Raw genomic sequence first — 16,587 nt, forward strand, 5'->3', positions numbered from 1 at the left:
TGCTGTTGTAAATGAAATCAAAGAAAGCCTGTAAAGAGTGTCACAAAGGCAAGAAAAAAAAACAAGGAAGTAGAAGGAGACAATGCAAAGAGAACAGATATAGAAGGTATTTTCAATATCCATTGCAAAGTAATAAGAAGGTGACACAGCTTGAAACAGATAATATAGAATTTATTTTCAACCAGAAGTAGGAAAATACATAGTAAGGTGTAAAGGAAACAAGCAGAACCTGTAGTCAAACTGAAAAAAAAAGAAAGATAGAAACTAGTCCACAGCAAATCGAGGGGACGGCTATAAGGGGTACGACAGAAAGCATTGTTTACCATTCAGTTTTTTTTTAAAGTTATGTGTGGATTTGAAAACAGCTGCCTTGATTTTCTCATCTGTGTTATATGGACATTCTACAACATTGTGCAAGTGTTTTGTCATTTACTTATTTTTATTTTTTTGCTGGTATTCCATGAATGGTAAACAATAGTTGGTCCAGTGCATAAACACAGTGACACAGATCAATATATGTACTCGGCTGACTACAGAAAAGACAATCCTGATCATTGAACAACTACCACTAGGATCGGCAGGGAGAAGGACATGAGCAAATATACAAGATGGATGATAAAAAGGAGGAGGGAAGGGGGGTGGGGGGAGGCGTTCAGCAAAATAAACAGTATCCACTCTTTAGACTAAGAGTTCAATAGCAAAAAGGAAAACGACCACAGTTTGAAAGACGCAATAGCTACATGTTTAAAATGTATATATTAAAAACCCATTCTAAATGTGTCTGAATGTTTCTGAATATTATTGCCAAGTTTTTTGGAAAATTAGGATAGATTTCAAATGTGTTGAGAAAACCAAACGAGAACAACAACTATGAGCGTGTTCATGTGATTCAAGGAAAAGGACAAAAGTACCAATTGCTTTCCTTACAGCCCTAACACTTCATGAAGACTAGGATTCGGATAAGAAAAGAAATTTAAAAAAAACAATTGTGACTGGTTGCTGAAAAAAACTTGCTTTAAAGCTTAACTAACTACAAGCAGCTTTGGTGTGCACCATTATAAAAAGAGATGCAGCCTGGGGGGGGAAAAAAATCACTCTACTCCTAACAATCTTAATATGAAACACAATGTAACAGTGGAAAGCACAAAGCCAACAATGTGATCACTCGCCGAAGCTTCCACAGCGACATAACTCAGCTCTGTGATTTGTTAGATTTTCAATCAGAAGCCAGTTTGTGGTTTAACAAGAGAGTGATTAAGAGGACAGGGGAGATTCAAATCAGTGAATATCAATAGTAATTAATAGCTAGTATGACATCGTTACCACTGTGATGCACAAGAACAGAGTGAGATGGACTAGTAAATAGACTCAAAATCATCATCACAGGACCAGTCTAGCGACCAGCGGCAGGTCAATAGCTTAGTCACAAACACATTTTACACCAGTCAGAACAGTGTTCTCTAGTACTGATCTGCATCCACTAATAAGACAGCTCTGCTGCCCTAACCTATGGGCACTAGCACTCTCCAGCTAGTGCCATGCAACACCCAATATAAAGCTGAAATGTAAAAAAAGAAAAAAAAAATAGGAAAGGAAGGGGGAAAAACAGAATTTCCCTGATTCTGAATTTGCTGAAAAGTTTTACGGATACCAAGGATGCAGGTACTTTTCCTCTGTTATGCGCTCTGGGTCCTTCATTCTAACAGGCATTGCCACTATTCAACCCATCATGACAATGTCTCAGCGTGATCCCTACAGAGGATTTGGTTTGTGATTGGAATAAAGAGTATATGGGGGGAAAATATATATTGAGTAAAATTAGAAACAATGCAGCAAACATAACGCCGTCGTAGAATTTCATGATTTACACAACAACACAATTCAATATCTTTTTAGAAAGGAAACATGAGATACATCTTTTATTCACACTTTACAAAAAAAAGCTAGCCTTTAAATCTACTACAATACTAATGCCATTCAGGAAAAAATAAATCAAACTGGACACATTGGTTTCCAATGGAAAACAAAAGTTTAAAAAATAACAAACATGTAGGGTGAAATATATGGGACAAGAGATCTTGATCTGAGGATTTTAACTTATACTTCCTATTTACTTGCTTCCCTCTTGCTTTAAAAATGTCATTTCAACATATACATTACATTAAAGTGATGAGATCTGTATGCGCTAATATGATGGACACAGGGAGTGAGGGGGAAACTGCATCTGAATCATCCGTTGTGACTGTGGAAAAGCGCTGTTGAAGTAATCCCTCCACAGATTTCACTTGTTTGGTATTTGACTAATTTGATTCATAGTTTAGAGAAATAGCTGAGCTCACCGCACCGTGCACCCCCTTACCCATTTCCTCCAAATCAGAGCGGGCAGAGTGGGACTTCCGCCTTTTCCAATACAGAGGTAAGGGGGTCCACATGTGGTACAACAGCTGCAGTGACTAGGGTAGGTGAACTTTACAAAGTGGTTGAGGAAAGGGAGTTTATAAGACACAGCTAGAGTAATATTAGTTGGATCGGGGAATTGTGAGGTTGGGCGGTTGAGGGCAGTGGGGTATAGGGGTGATGGGACAGGCTTAAGGAGATTTAAAATTCATGGCCAGGGAATAGGCTTAGGGTTAAATATTTTTTGGGGAAGACTGGGGCATGGAGCTGTGCTAAAGGTACAAAGAGGGAGCAATACAATCCATGGGTTTCATCAAGATAAGACATCCTACTCGTGTTCCTTACAAAGAGGACAGAGGGGTCGGTGGAGAAAGCATACCTGATTACTATAGCGCTCGATGAATAGGAAGGATATACACATCATCATAACATTGTCACAGCTCGTAAAAAAAAGAAAATCAACATTAACAAAAACAATAAAAGGACATAAAATCTTCACACATGTCTCAACAGTATTTAAAAATAAAAGGAGAAAAGGTTGTTCGGGCGTTCGTTCAAAATATGCAAATAGTGCAAGACAGTGACAACTGCTACAGTGAGGCACGATGTTTTTGTTGTACGTGTGGGATTAAGATGGGTTGTATCAGTCACGCGCCACTAGTGGGAGAGCGTGTGTGTGTGTGGGGGGGAGGTGGGGCAGGGCTGCGACTACTTTTTGTCTGAACTGATTGCAGCAGTGTGGTTCAATGGCTTTGTTAATGGGCGAGAAGCAACATGCAGTTTACTCGGTGTGTCTATTTACAATTGCAGCAATATGCCGACAAATCAAATCAACAGCAGAGAAGGGGGGTGGGGGGGATAAAACAATACTGATACATTAATGACAGTCAATATAGGGAGTGCAAAGTAGTGACAGCGAACGCCCCGAACAACCTCTTCTTACGTCTTTTGTACAAGCTGGTAATATCAATTCATCTTAACATTAACTGGATAAAAATTTAGCCATAGTTTACAATACAATCTTTTTTTTTTCAAATCTGATCATAATTTACCCTTAGTACAAAAAACGCCAGAAAACAGGTCTTTTGTGGTTCATATACAATCATGTAAAGACTGAGTCTAGATTTATATTCTGTACAAACACTTGAGAAAAAACCCACTGCTTTTTGTGTATGGAATTTATGGCTGGGGAAAGTCACTACTGGCCTCATAGACAGTGCTACAGATCTGCCTGCAAATCACCTGTGTTGTGTGTGTGTGTGTGTGTGTGTGTGTGTGTGTGTGTGTGTGTGTGTGTGTGTGTGTAAGCTTGCATGTGTGGAGTTGGATGGCAACTCCAGATAGTGAGAGGAATGCTGGTTTTTACGCCTGTGTATCAGCCATTACTCGCTCTCTCTGATTAAAAGCAATCGAGACAGAGAAAAAGATTTTTGAAAAGCCCCCTCATCGCTTTGCCCATCAGCCTAAATCCCTCGACCATTGACCAAAAAAAAAAAAAAAAAACAGTGGAACATTGAGCTCCTAAGCACAAGACTAGCCTAACAAATATACAAGCTGGGGGGTGAAACAGTCTGCAAACAGGATGGTAGCTGCTCCGAGTTTCTCAACATAGCCTTCCTTTGCAAACTAACTCTACATGTTCGGCAAAGTGGAGCTCTTGGACGTCTGGTTCAGGAGGCATCTGTGGGTTTGGTAGCTAATGCAGCGGGCCGGGGGGTCAGAGGTGTAGACTATCTTGTAGCACCATGAGAGGCCATGAGCACACAATAGGCCTCAGCACCACCGGGTGACAGCAACTCTTATGAGCTGCACTACACCCTGCTCTAACCCAGATGACATTGCCCTAGACAAACCAAAATTCTAGAAAGACTGAAGAAGCAGGCTGCCCAGAGTTACATAGGGGAAAACAAGCACGAGCCGATGGAGGTCTGAGATTGACACGTCTGCTGTCTTTGCTGGTTTTCAGATTTATACAGGACAGACAGACAGGCAGACCCATTAGCTATGGAGCTTCTCAGGTGAATGTCGCCTCCCCCCTTGGCCACTTGTAAGTTTCCCCTAGGTCTCAAACCAAACCTGTGCCCCATGTGTCAAATCTGGATGAGCTACCATCCCCTCTAGTTTCAACGACAGAAGCAAAAGTGTGCGGGTGGGTGGGTTGAGGAAAGGGAGTCCAAAACACAAAATATGATACACAAACAGGGCTGAATCGAGCAGTTAAAAAAAGAACAAAAAAGAAAAACCGAGAAAGAAAAAAAGAAAAATATAGAATATCTATAACATTTTTTACGAAATCCCTGTCGGCCAGACCTCACTGTACGATTATTTTACAGGTTGTGGTTTGTTTGTTTTTTTGTCTTCCTCCTTGGAGGGAAGAGCTGGTAGTGGGAGGAGGGGTTGGTAAAGGGAGAGGCCCCCTGGTGGTGGCGGTGTGGCAGGGACTCACTACCTGCGTGCAGGCAGGTGGAGCCCGTTGACCTGGGGGGGAGAGTTGGGCAGGAGCAGCTCCAGCTGGGCGAACAGGGAGAAGTGGTCGGAGGGGATATGGGGGTGTGGGCAGCCGCTGACATTGTTCTCTACCAGCCAGTGGTGGTCCAGGGGGCCCAAGATACCCAACACGTTCAGGTTAGGCTTGGAGTAGAAAATGTAGTCGATGACACCCTGAGGAGAGAAGGAGAGGGGAGTCAGCTCAATGGAAATAATGGCAGCAACAGATTAAAACATACTTGGGAGGGTTTCTCCCAGTGTATTCACTGCAATGCCAAGATTCTTTGATTTCTTTTTTCTATTCTGGACGCCCATGGCTGCGAAAAGCATAAAGTATGTTTGGGTCCAACTTAACGCGGACTTGTCCGGTCATGCCCACTGGGCATAGGTCTTGCATAGGTCTAGGCAAGTTTGTTTTTGAACGTGCTGAAGGCTGTACAACACAGGGTTTTTCCTGCATTCAAAACATTTTGGCGCCCGCCAAAGGAATTTTAGCGCCCCCCAAAGGAAAATCCTCAGCGCCAAAGTGTTTTTTTTTTTTTTATATATAGATAAATAAATAAAAATCTACTTAAAACGGCTCCAAATGTGTTTCCATTTCCGCGCCATTCCAGTCATATTACTTGCAATCTCAGTTGTAAAAAAAGAAATCAGGTCGGGGACAATCGTTATTAAACTATCATTGTTCCGCTCGCCGGGGCATGCAGGCTTATAAATGCAGCAAACCCTTTCAGCCGTGACCTCCGCTCGGCCCCTCCCTCACCTGATAGTTTCGCTAACGGCTAGTCCAGAGAGTAGCTACGAGGGAGATGTTGCGCATTGCTGGGTGTTTTGAAAAACTTCTAGATGACGAGAATAAAAGGTAAAACTAATTGTGTTGTCTGAAAACACTTCAGACTCACAACAAACTAAAATAATGTGCAAGATTTGTCACGCGCGGACACGCGAGTAACATGACATACGCGACCGAGAGACAGAGAGAGAGAGAAAGAAGTGATATACGACCTGATCTGCACCTTTAAACATCCCGACCAATTTGTTTATTCACTTTAAGTCGAGTCATAGTGGTCTATGACCAAGCAATCAATGAATAAAAACACAGGAAGTTTAAAGCTCCTTAACTCCTGCCACCACAACTGTCAACACTACAATGCAACTGCCTATCCAGCCAGCTCCATGACATAAATAAATCATGCCCTTACATTTAATGCTAGCAAAAGACGTGCCCTATCAACACCATTTACAACTGGTTATTTTTATTTTGACATATTTTTATTAAATTATTAAAAATATGTTTCACTTATTTAGCCTATTTCTATTCTCCCTGTTTTCAGTTCAATTAGGCCTTTGTTTAAAGTCCAAAGTCATGGTGTTTTTAGAAAAAAACCTTGTTAAAAGTAAAATAAATGCATAATGTTCTTAAATCAATGATTAACTGTCTTTAATAATCGTGATAACACAATGTGATTACTCAAAATAATCATGATTATGATTTTTTCATAATTGAGCAGCCCTACCTTCTTCCATGGTTTAGATCAATTAGAAACAATTAAAGTATTAAACAGTTAGGCCTAGTGATTATTAGTATTTTGACTTCATATCTACAGGTTGTTTATTGTGATTTCATAAGTGTCAGTGAGCTCCATGGTAACGCAGTGATTGACAGGCTGACTGAAATGCTCTTGAGCTGGACAGAAACTCCCCTCTCCCAACCCAACACCCCTCTTAAAATACACAAACCGTTTGCCTTTACTGTCGCGACCCCAAAAAAAGTCGGTCGCGTACTGACCCCCCAAAGGCCCATTCTGAGCCAGCTGATAATTGTTCCTCTGTGTACAAGTACAAGCAAGAGAATGAACTACAAACACAAGTACAAGTGCAGTCAGTGAGGTCACCTTGAAGTCGAAGGTGTAGTTGGTGTAAGGCATCATGCCGTTCTCGTAGGTGCTCTTGAGCTTGAAGCCGTGGGTGATCCTGCCATTTCCAGGGCTGGTCTTGCCGTTGCAGTTGAATTTGGTCAGACTGTCGCTGTAACGAAGCTCCTTGAAGTCCTTGTGGGTGCAGTCAACTCCCCCAGAATTCAGGTACTCCACTACGCCTGAACACAGCACAGAGAGGACAAGTTGGCTTTATCAGAATCAAGACAAGTGGCACTTCAAAGTCCTAGCACAACAAAGTCTGTGCCCACTATTACCATAGGTACACCTAAAAGGCATTCTTAAAAAAAGGGAGAAATGTTGCGCAGTATAGGAAATTTTTTGTGTTTGGTTTATCAAATCAGACACCTAGAACCTAGTACAACGACACGTAAAAGGGAACCAGGGTCTCAGAAATAAAACTCAGGATAATAGATTGAATATTCAGTTCAAGCCAATCAACCCGTAGATGGATAGAAAGATATACGCACATACCTTGCATGAATCTAATCATACTGTGGAATATACAATAACAAGATTTTGGGATTAAATTATATGCCCAGGAAAGTTTAGTAAAATAAGATGGCTTATTCAAATGCTATCAAACCTGCATGAATATTACTCCTGCAACTAATGATTAGTTACATTGTCCAGTAATCTGCAGATTATTTACTCCACAAACTCATTGTTTGGGCTTTAAACTGTGAGAAGTCTCCAAAGCCCAAGGGAACAGCAATATACCAATTTCATCATAAAACGTGTCTTTCATTTTCAAATGCGACAAGTTGGATACAGTGTGTTTTGGGAATTTAGAACAATTTCCAATTTATTATCGACAGCACATGTATACATACTAAAGGAGTAATATATACAAGCAGAAAAGATTATGGTTCGGTATCTGCTGAAGTGCACCTCCGCACAATGTTAGGAGATACTGGGAAGCAACAACCTTAACAGCAATTGAAGTATCTTCAATACGTGTACAATTATTTGATACAAACTGTCTAGCCTTGTTGGCTTACCAGAGTCGGGCAGGGAGTTGAGGTCAGCGCAGAGTACCAGTGGAATGGCGTTGGTCTCCCCAGAGACAGAGGACAACTTGAGGCTGCGCGTGGCCTTGTCCACTATGTTCTTCACCTCCGACAGGAACATCATAGTCTGCACCAGCTTGACGTCAGAATACTCCGGGTCCCAGTGCATGTGGGCGTTGGCTATCAGGAGCAGCTGCTTCTCCATGCCATGGAGGGACTTCCCAGCTGGTTAGCAGGGACAAGTGACACAGAGAGGAATCGAGACTCATTCAACACATGGCAATAGAACAGATATTTATGCACAATGGAAATCTGTCACGCTACAAAATCTCTTGTGGCTTTAGCTTATCAGTGAGTTTCAGACAGGCATGCACACAGTATTAGCAGGACTGGCCAATATTTTAAATATGACACAGAAGATTTAGAGATTGAAATCCCAATGATTTTGTATACTCACAGGATGCCTCCATCATCTCTTTGCGGACCTCTAGCAGTACAGCTACCCCGATGTTGTCCTTGGTCATCACCCTGTTCAGCATGGCCTCAGAGCCCTCCGAGTTAGCCATGGCCAGCTGGTTGAACTCCACTGTGTGCTTCTGCACTGCACTGAACCTGGAGACAGTCACACAGAGAACAGAGGGCTCAACAAAAGTGATGGACTTGCGGTAGTGGGAGAAAAAAAATTAACAAGGAAACCAATTATGAATATTCATGTAAATAAATATATTCCCCCACTTAATAGTTATACAACCAGAAATATTCTTCCAAAACAGTGAGATAGCTCCCCAGTTTTGGTCACATTGATTAACAGATTTATGTTGTTAAAACCTTTCAATATCAGAGTCAATAAGACATTCTGCAATGCAATAAATCAAAGGCCAACACAGGGAGTAAGTAGAGGTTTATCCTACTTGCCCCCTAAACTTGGCATCACTTTCTTCACCACTATAACATTAATGACATTGCGTTGTACAATAAAATGCTATACAAATAAATATTATCAGAAAAGATTTGAAAAAAGAAAAGAAAAGAAAAAAGCTAGAATTGAATGAGTGAACCTGGCTTTTTAATGCATCAGCAAAAGTCATGCGAGCTGCTGCGTCAGGCTTTAGTTGTTTAATGTTATATAAAAAAAAGTTACATTACTCTAATTTCATCAACACTTAAAACTCTCTGCCTCAGACCAATACTATGTTAAGCCACTTGAAACATTTATCATAATTCAATATCACTTATCAAAAGAATAGAAAACTGAACTCCTCTGTTTTAAAATAAAACAAAGAATTAAAATGAATGCAGCAGAACAGGAGACAGCAGCTTATTTGATTCTACACATCCTTCCTTCGGTGTCTACATAACACAAATTGACACAACTGCAGACATTTCAGCAAGACATTTGGGTGCATTATCCTAGAAGCAGCCGGTGTAGCCTCCAGCCATTGGCATCAAGAAAAGATGAGGCCCGTTAAGCCCACTCATTTCTAACTCACCACCCCCAGTTCTTATTTTTTTACTCCCTTTCCCTCAAACCTGTAGTTTTAGACTCAAACTAAAGTGACACCTCTAGAGAGGAAATTCATGTTGCCGTCACACGGTTCCGACATTTATTTTTAAAGATAAAACAAAAGCCACCTTTTTACCTTCCAGTCCAATCTGTGATTTCTACAAATTTCTGTTGAAAACATCCAAATGTTTTACTGTGGTCTGATGAGTGCAGGATTTGGAAAGGAACCATGTAAAATGATAAAAGCACAAAACCCCACGACCCCCATCATATTCTACAAAAAACATGAGGTTTCTTAAATTGACTTTCAAACCGTAAAAAGATTGAACAAATTGATTTAAATCAATAGGGATGCAACAATTCAGTTAGCTCACGGTTCAAAATAAATAAATAAATAAATATGTATTTAAAAAAAAACCACAAAAGACACTGCATTTATCAATTCCTCTGCAGTGGGCGCTTGTATTTCTTCAGTACAGGGGATACGTTTGGAGAACTGCGCTCTTCATCTCCCAATCCAACATCAGACTATTACAGTGACGTAACTCAGGAATTACTTTAGTGCTGAGAAATCTGAGAGATGGAACAGTGCAACACAGATTAAGCCTTTTCATTAGGTGACAAAAGCCGGCATCTCTAACTACAGAAAAAGCTACACACGGGCTAACAGAACTTGTTATTTTGTGGTTGCTTGATGAAAGGAACCAGCAAGACAAAACTGTTTAACCAACGCAGTGCTCTCATATTGATAGTGTTACCTATGTGTAGGCTACATGTGTGCAGCACTGCTTGCAGACATTTTTTTGTTAATTGTTTTCATTTACTCGTCATTGTATTCAACACAAACACTATTTTTATTCTTACGATGTTGAAGTATAAAATCTGACTCCAGTGTTGTAGTTACCCCAACTTGCGTATAGTGATTAGATATTTGCTGTTGTGTTCAAGTGTTCCTCTGAAGCTCAGATAAAGATAGAAATACAATGAATCGAAACCAAGCCCCAACCACAGCGAGTTCTACCAGCATCCAATGCAGAAGTGACAAATTGCAGTTCACCGAGTGGCCACTAAGGGCAGTTTCAAAACAGAGCATTTACTCATAGACTCCCATGTAAAATATGCTGTTTTATACAGCATTATTAAACCAATTTATGGCCTGGTAGAAAAATATATTTGAGTCTGTATGTTTAAGTCATATCTCTACGACAACACTAAGAGGGGTGATTTTTTTCTCTCTAGCAGGCTAGTTCTTATTCTATTGGAAGTTAAAAAGGTATGAATAATTGCTACATCCACTTTATATACAATCTATGAACGAAACTAGTTACACAAAATGTCCTTGCAAAAAAACATAAATTCCACAATTCACAGGTGCTTATTCAACCATGGATGGCGAACAGAACAAGTTCATGTAAATATCTGGTGCATCCCTATAAATGAAATATATTCGCTATGTCTTCACCAAGCCTAATCGAAAGGTCCGCAATAACCATTAATATTCTGTCTAAAAATTAACCTCTTGTCCTGTTTTTTGTATTCAAAAAGGTTAAAAGTACAGATAATAGGGGGCTTCACACAAACACTTAACCAAGATGAGTACAATAAATGGCATCACTTTCTGAAGGCTACTATAAAAACCTCATACACCATCTCATTTGCGAGGTAATCAAACTGGTAAGAAAGTTCAGCCGTTGTAGCTTCACACAGCTGACACACCTAACAACAAAAACAAAATACCATCATCAAACCACAAAACAAAAGCTAGAGTCTCCCAGTATTACAGGTTGGACCTGGAGTGAAAGGATAACAATATAATACGTCATTTCTTTGTCAGAATTATTGCATCTGTTTAAAAGGAGGGCAAATGTCACAAGCTTAGCCTTCAAGTATAATTGCACACCAACCAAGCTGTATTAATCGCTCATATTAATAGCAATCCATTTGGGAAAGGTTACCTCATGTGATAACTATATTGGATATAATAATGAGTTATTATTTGGATACCCAGTAGAATGTAAACTGCTCTCTCCTTTGCATCGTTCTGTTTTAATAATTAGAATTGTTCATTAATTGAAAAAGGTAAAGGGATCGGACCGCAGTCATTTCAAAACTTTTGTTGTGGTTATGACTGTCCTAAAGCTACAAGCCATGGATTGATGCAAAATAAATCTCAAAATGTAGGTCATGAGGCTGTTCAACAAGATATTCAGACCAAATGACATTAAAATAGAAGGTACATACTTTTCCGTCTTGAAGAAAACTGCACACCCGTCCACGTGTTTTCGGTCCGACTCCGACATAGTCCTGGCTCGTGACTTTGCACTAAAGAACCCGTCGTATCCGTGCTCTTTCAGCTCAGGCAAGAAGAAATTGTAGTACTGCTCTGTCTCAACTTCCTGTAATCAACAAAATACACACGTCAGCATGGGTAGCAGGAAAGAATGACAGCCATTTAAGTACAACAAACATACCCTTCCCACTAGAATAAAGCTGGAAATAAACATGGGGGTGGGGGGTATATATATATATATATATAAAATTAATGAAAAGGTGGTGATAAAGTACCAACAAGAAAATACCAGCAAACAAGGCAAATGCTGGGGAATATTTCTGTATTGCTGAATACAAAGAAGCACCTGTCTGCTTAAAAATAAAATAAAAAAAACTTTATAGCTTTTTAAAGAGCAAAACATTAACCATAACTGTTGTGATATGAACACGGCTGCCTATTTACTTTGACATTTTTTTTAACTATATTTGAACTGAATTACTCAAATATTGTAAATGCCTTGTTGTAAAGAGCAACAAAAACATGTGAACATGTCCTTTGTTTTTAGATAAACAAAGTAATCAAATTATGAAATAGTATAACGATCATTAATAAACAAAACATTCTGACCTATTCCAGGAAAATGAGAAAAAGACCACAAATCAGTGGTTCGCTGAACATAGTCCTTCACAAAGGGATCATTTATTGCTCAACGTTTTTATGAGTGTTGCTTTTATTGTGTCGACTATGTGTGCCACTTAAAAAAAACGCCACCACCATCTTGTTGGCTCAGTATTGACATAGAAAATAACGGTAACCTCCAGTGAAACCCTAAACGCATGCTTTGACGTCCTTCTCTCACCTGCAAACTGATGACGTCTGCATTGCAGCCCAGTATCTCCTGAATGATGAATTTCTTCCTGTACTCCCAGTTAAGAGCCCAAGAGGGGCAGTAGCCATATAGCTGCCGCGTGGCATATTTATCACACAGCACGTTGTAGCACATCACAGAGAACAGTGCTGGGGGGAGAAACAGACAAAAGGGCATATCTTAGCTTTGTTTGACTGATACTTTTAAAAAGGTGGCATAAGAACATTGCCCAACGTGTTTAACAACTATCCTTTAGATAACCAAAATAATCTGTATGTGTGATGTATTAGTTTTCCTGTCTTTTTATCATCACCATTTATATAATAAAAGCAGACAGTGTAAATGTATACTACTGGCAACAAATCCAAATACATCTGCCACATTCGAAAGAATTGTGTTTTTATTGTTTCCAACCAAATTACCTAAAAAAAAGGCACAATTTGATGTAAAGAGCAATCGTGGAATCATCTAAAGTATTAAAGAACATTGGACATAAAAGTCAGTCAGAACACAGTTACATTCACAACAACAGTTGCAATCAATAAGTAAAATGTTAACTCATGTGAAAACCCTGGAATGCTGTGTATATTTGCTGGAGATCTGTTTGTTTGGCAATAATGTTGAATTTGTTGGTTTTGCTCAGGTTCAACCACAGGAAGTGTGCATATGCTACATAGCAAGTGCATATTGTGTTTTTGGGTTAAACTTAATTTAAGTTCTTTCCGCACAAAATCAAGTTCTTTCCACACAAAATCAAATGTGTATCCTATCTTGAATCGTATCATTTTGTTTGTCATTTCAGCATGTTCATATTTCCCAACAAAAACAGATCAATGTGTGGCTGACAGTCAATTTATATAAATACATTGCAGATCAATATTTACCAAACAGATGTGCGTTCCAAAGAATATTGCGTAGTGTGTGCATCTTTTTTATATATGTTCTTACCTGAGGGCCGTGTCCGGTCCGGTTCTTGCAATGAGATCCATGACCGAGCAGGTGGTTGCTCTGTTGGCACTGAACAGAGAGAAATAAAAAGCTTGCATGACTTTAACTGTGTTATGCGCACATAAGCTTTTGGGTTTGCTACGTTCCCATGTAAACATAAACTGGTGAACCTAGCTTTTGAGTTAATAAAAAACAACTGAAACTCCTGTTTGAGTCTGAAAACTGCCATATAGGACTTAGGGGGGGGAGACTCACTGCGCTTGATAGCCCCGGCCAGATTGTCTAACAAGTAGTTGAGGAGTCTCCGCGTGCCATCAGGTTCCTGGTAGAGGCTCATAATTTCTTGTGCAAGTGGGTTTCCTGATGAAGGAAAAGCAACGCGAGCTGAATCATCGCTAACAGAATAATGGGATTTCAAGGCTGGAATGGCTACAAAAACCATTGATAAGCCACTCACCTTTCAACCCCAGTGTTTGTAACTGAAACAGTTTCCCCAATTCAAATGGCAGAACCCGCAACTGGTTGTTATTTAAAAGCAGTTCCCTGTGGAGGATATGGGGGAATTTGATCATTAGAAATGAGCCTTACTGATAAACAACCATCTTGATTACCTTTCAAAAACATTATTTACTAAATTACTGTCATCAAAAATGTGTACAGCATCTTTGCCAACTTTAAACTGATTGTAAATGTGGACTTGAAAAATACAAGAAACCAAAAAAATGGTAGATATCCAATACAGCACCAATGTGTAGCATGTGTAAGTGACAAAAAAAAAATCAAGACCACTAACACTGTGACAGCTACTCCTTTACACTGTACCAAAATAAGGGGTAATTAATTATACAGCCTGAAATCACTCACCTGAGAGACACCATGTTACCAAGCTCTGACGGCAGGCTCCTGATCTTATTGGATGACAGATCAAGGTACACCAGGTTGTGTAGTTTGGCAATGTCTGGCGGGATGCGTGACAATACGTTGTCACTGAGGTGCAGGGCAGTGAGATGGGTGAGACCCCACAGGGCTGTGCTGAGACTCCTTACGCGGCCTGCAGTGACAGTAATACCAAAGGAAATACACACTGAAGATTTACATTCCAGTATCCTGCTTCATTGTGGGTTAACTGATATCACAATCAGACCATCTTGCAGTCACCCATCTTAAAACTGTGTTGCATTTTTGGTGAATTAACAGTTTAGTCAATTAACAGAAATCTAACTGGAAAGGGGTTTGATAATGGATAAAACTGCAATTCATTTTTGAAGGAGAAATGCCCAACACTCACTGGTTCCAGCTTTTTTTCCGGTTAAAAATGTAGATGTACATGTTAAAATGAAACAAGAAATTAAATTTTCCCTGTGGGTTCTGGATTATTTAACAGAATGTTCTGACATTGTAAAGCGTCAGGTGGTCCAACTAAGAAAATAATTAACGGATTAATTGATAATAAAAATATCCATTAGCTGCAGCCTTATATGGGACCATCATGTACAGAGCTACAGTGGTGGATTCAGTGAAGATTCAATAATCACCTGTGCCCAAACAAATGTGACATGAAAGGAAGACAGTTCTCTAAGCTTCATCAAAGCATCACAACGTGTGTGAACAGTAGAAATCGATATAACTACTGGATGACCTCCATCAATACTCACCGCTGATTTCTAGCTCAGCCCAGTATGACTTCTTCCCGTTTGTTGCTTCCTCGGTCGACATTATTGTATACATCCGCCTGGGATCCGGCGGATCATATTTTTCCTTGGGCATTCCTATAAAACTAGAGAGATACATTTATAATTAAATGTCAATCATGAAAAGAATAAACGCCTCCCTATTGCCTCAAATGTTAATCAATTTGATGAATTAGGTGAACTAGGAATCTGAATTAGGGTGAGATTATGCATATTTTCTTCAATGGATAAGATACCTCATGTACACGTGTTGGCAACATATACCAAATGTAATAAGTATTAGTCATAAAGAGCGAGTATTGATCAATATATGGGCAAATTAATACGTTTATATCGATCGGTCATAGTGCAATACAATTATCATTTAAACGGATTCATGTGATTTAATTTAAGTAACAACATTTAACATTAATATCAGCAACGTGGTGAAATACTTTTCATGCTTAACTTGGCAAAATAGGCTGTTTACAACTGTGTGAAGCTTCAATTGGTAAAAGGGTTGGGAATTAAATGTTTAAAATTGGTAAAAGATAGCTAAGGTTGGCCGATTTTTCCTTCTCAACGACGCTAGCTGATTAGCCTAGCTTAACCTAAATAGGTAGCTATGAAACAATACATAACAAACGCAAAAAAGGCTAACGCTAGCACGCGTGCTAACTATCAAGAAGGAAAACGGACATACAATTATAGACACAAAGAAACTGACTGACTATAATGCCCTGCTCAAAGGGGTTAGCAACAAATATGTGAATTAGTATTAAAATGAACAGTACAATTGTTGTTTACATAATAGCAAAGCACTGACTTACGCATTAACACTAGGCCAAGAAACAGTGAATTAGTTAGCTGCTACTAGGAAGCCTCCAGTAACAGGAAACACTTTGGTTTATATAAACAGTGAGGAAACGAGCTCACAAAGCTACATTATGCTGGGTTTGCAGTTTGCAGGCAAATGCGAGCTATTTAGCTTAGCGTGAATTAGCCTGCTAGCTAAAGGCTAACATATCCCAATTATTCGAAGCTGACCGACTTCCTATTCAAATAAGTCCTTTGTCGGAAGATGACCGCTGTGTGTTTAACACCCTAACACAATTGCGTAGAAACGAGTGAAAATAGTTCAGGTCCGAAAGAAAGCATTCCATTTTTACCTGCAAGAGCATACCAAATCTCGAGGACGAGTGCGTGTTCTCTTTTGTTTTCTAGCTACTTCTCGCCCGTTTCCGCTGCTGTATCATGGCGACTGTGAGGATTTTTTTCTCTGCCGATAAGGGCGCTTGATCCTATTGGTCAGCGCGTAGACGGTCCAACCAGCTGTTGAGCCACCGTTAATAGTGATAATGGACAATGCTATGGATGTACAGGAATACTTTGGTAGATTTGCTTATTTACAAATAATGCGTAGTTAACAAAATTACAAATTGAATAGTTTACCAAAGTAATGATGTATTGGTTGTTTCTACTGTGTGGAGATAA

General features: G+C 39.6%; 1 protein-coding gene across 1 annotated transcript; it reads right to left on the reverse strand.

Moving 5' to 3' along the window:
• Positions 1 to 218: 218 nt before the first annotated feature.
• On the reverse strand, positions 219 to 16,328 carry cnot6a (CCR4-NOT transcription complex, subunit 6a). The gene is made up of 12 exons (XM_080035434.1): positions 16,263 to 16,328; positions 15,079 to 15,200; positions 14,288 to 14,474; positions 13,881 to 13,966; positions 13,679 to 13,783; positions 13,424 to 13,492; positions 12,467 to 12,624; positions 11,577 to 11,731; positions 8,289 to 8,443; positions 7,823 to 8,056; positions 6,780 to 6,982; positions 219 to 5,058 (listed from the first exon to the last, which is right to left on the reverse strand). The coding sequence occupies exons 2-12, from the start codon at positions 15,188 to 15,190 to the stop codon at positions 4,843 to 4,845; spliced, it is 1,680 nt and encodes a 559-aa protein (XP_079891560.1). The 5' UTR covers positions 15,191 to 15,200; positions 16,263 to 16,328; the 3' UTR covers positions 219 to 4,842.
• Positions 16,329 to 16,587: the final 259 nt, after the last annotated feature.

This window comes from Ammodytes marinus (genome assembly GCF_949987685.1).
Source record: "Ammodytes marinus genome assembly, chromosome: 10".
Taxonomy (NCBI): domain Eukaryota; kingdom Metazoa; phylum Chordata; class Actinopteri; order Uranoscopiformes; family Ammodytidae; genus Ammodytes; species Ammodytes marinus.

Coding starts and splice junctions, on each gene's coding strand:
- cnot6a (XM_080035434.1), bottom strand. CDS start 15,190: ATGCCCAAGGAAAAATATGATCCGCCGGATCCCAGGCGGATGTATACA. Junction 14,475..15,078: donor GGCTGAGCTAGAAATCAGCG/GTGAGTATTGAT, acceptor CTGTCACTGCAG/GCCGCGTAAGGAGTCTCAGC. Junction 12,625..13,423: donor GGACCGGACACGGCCCTCAG/GTAAGAACATAT, acceptor TTCTCCCCCCAG/CACTGTTCTCTGTGATGTGC.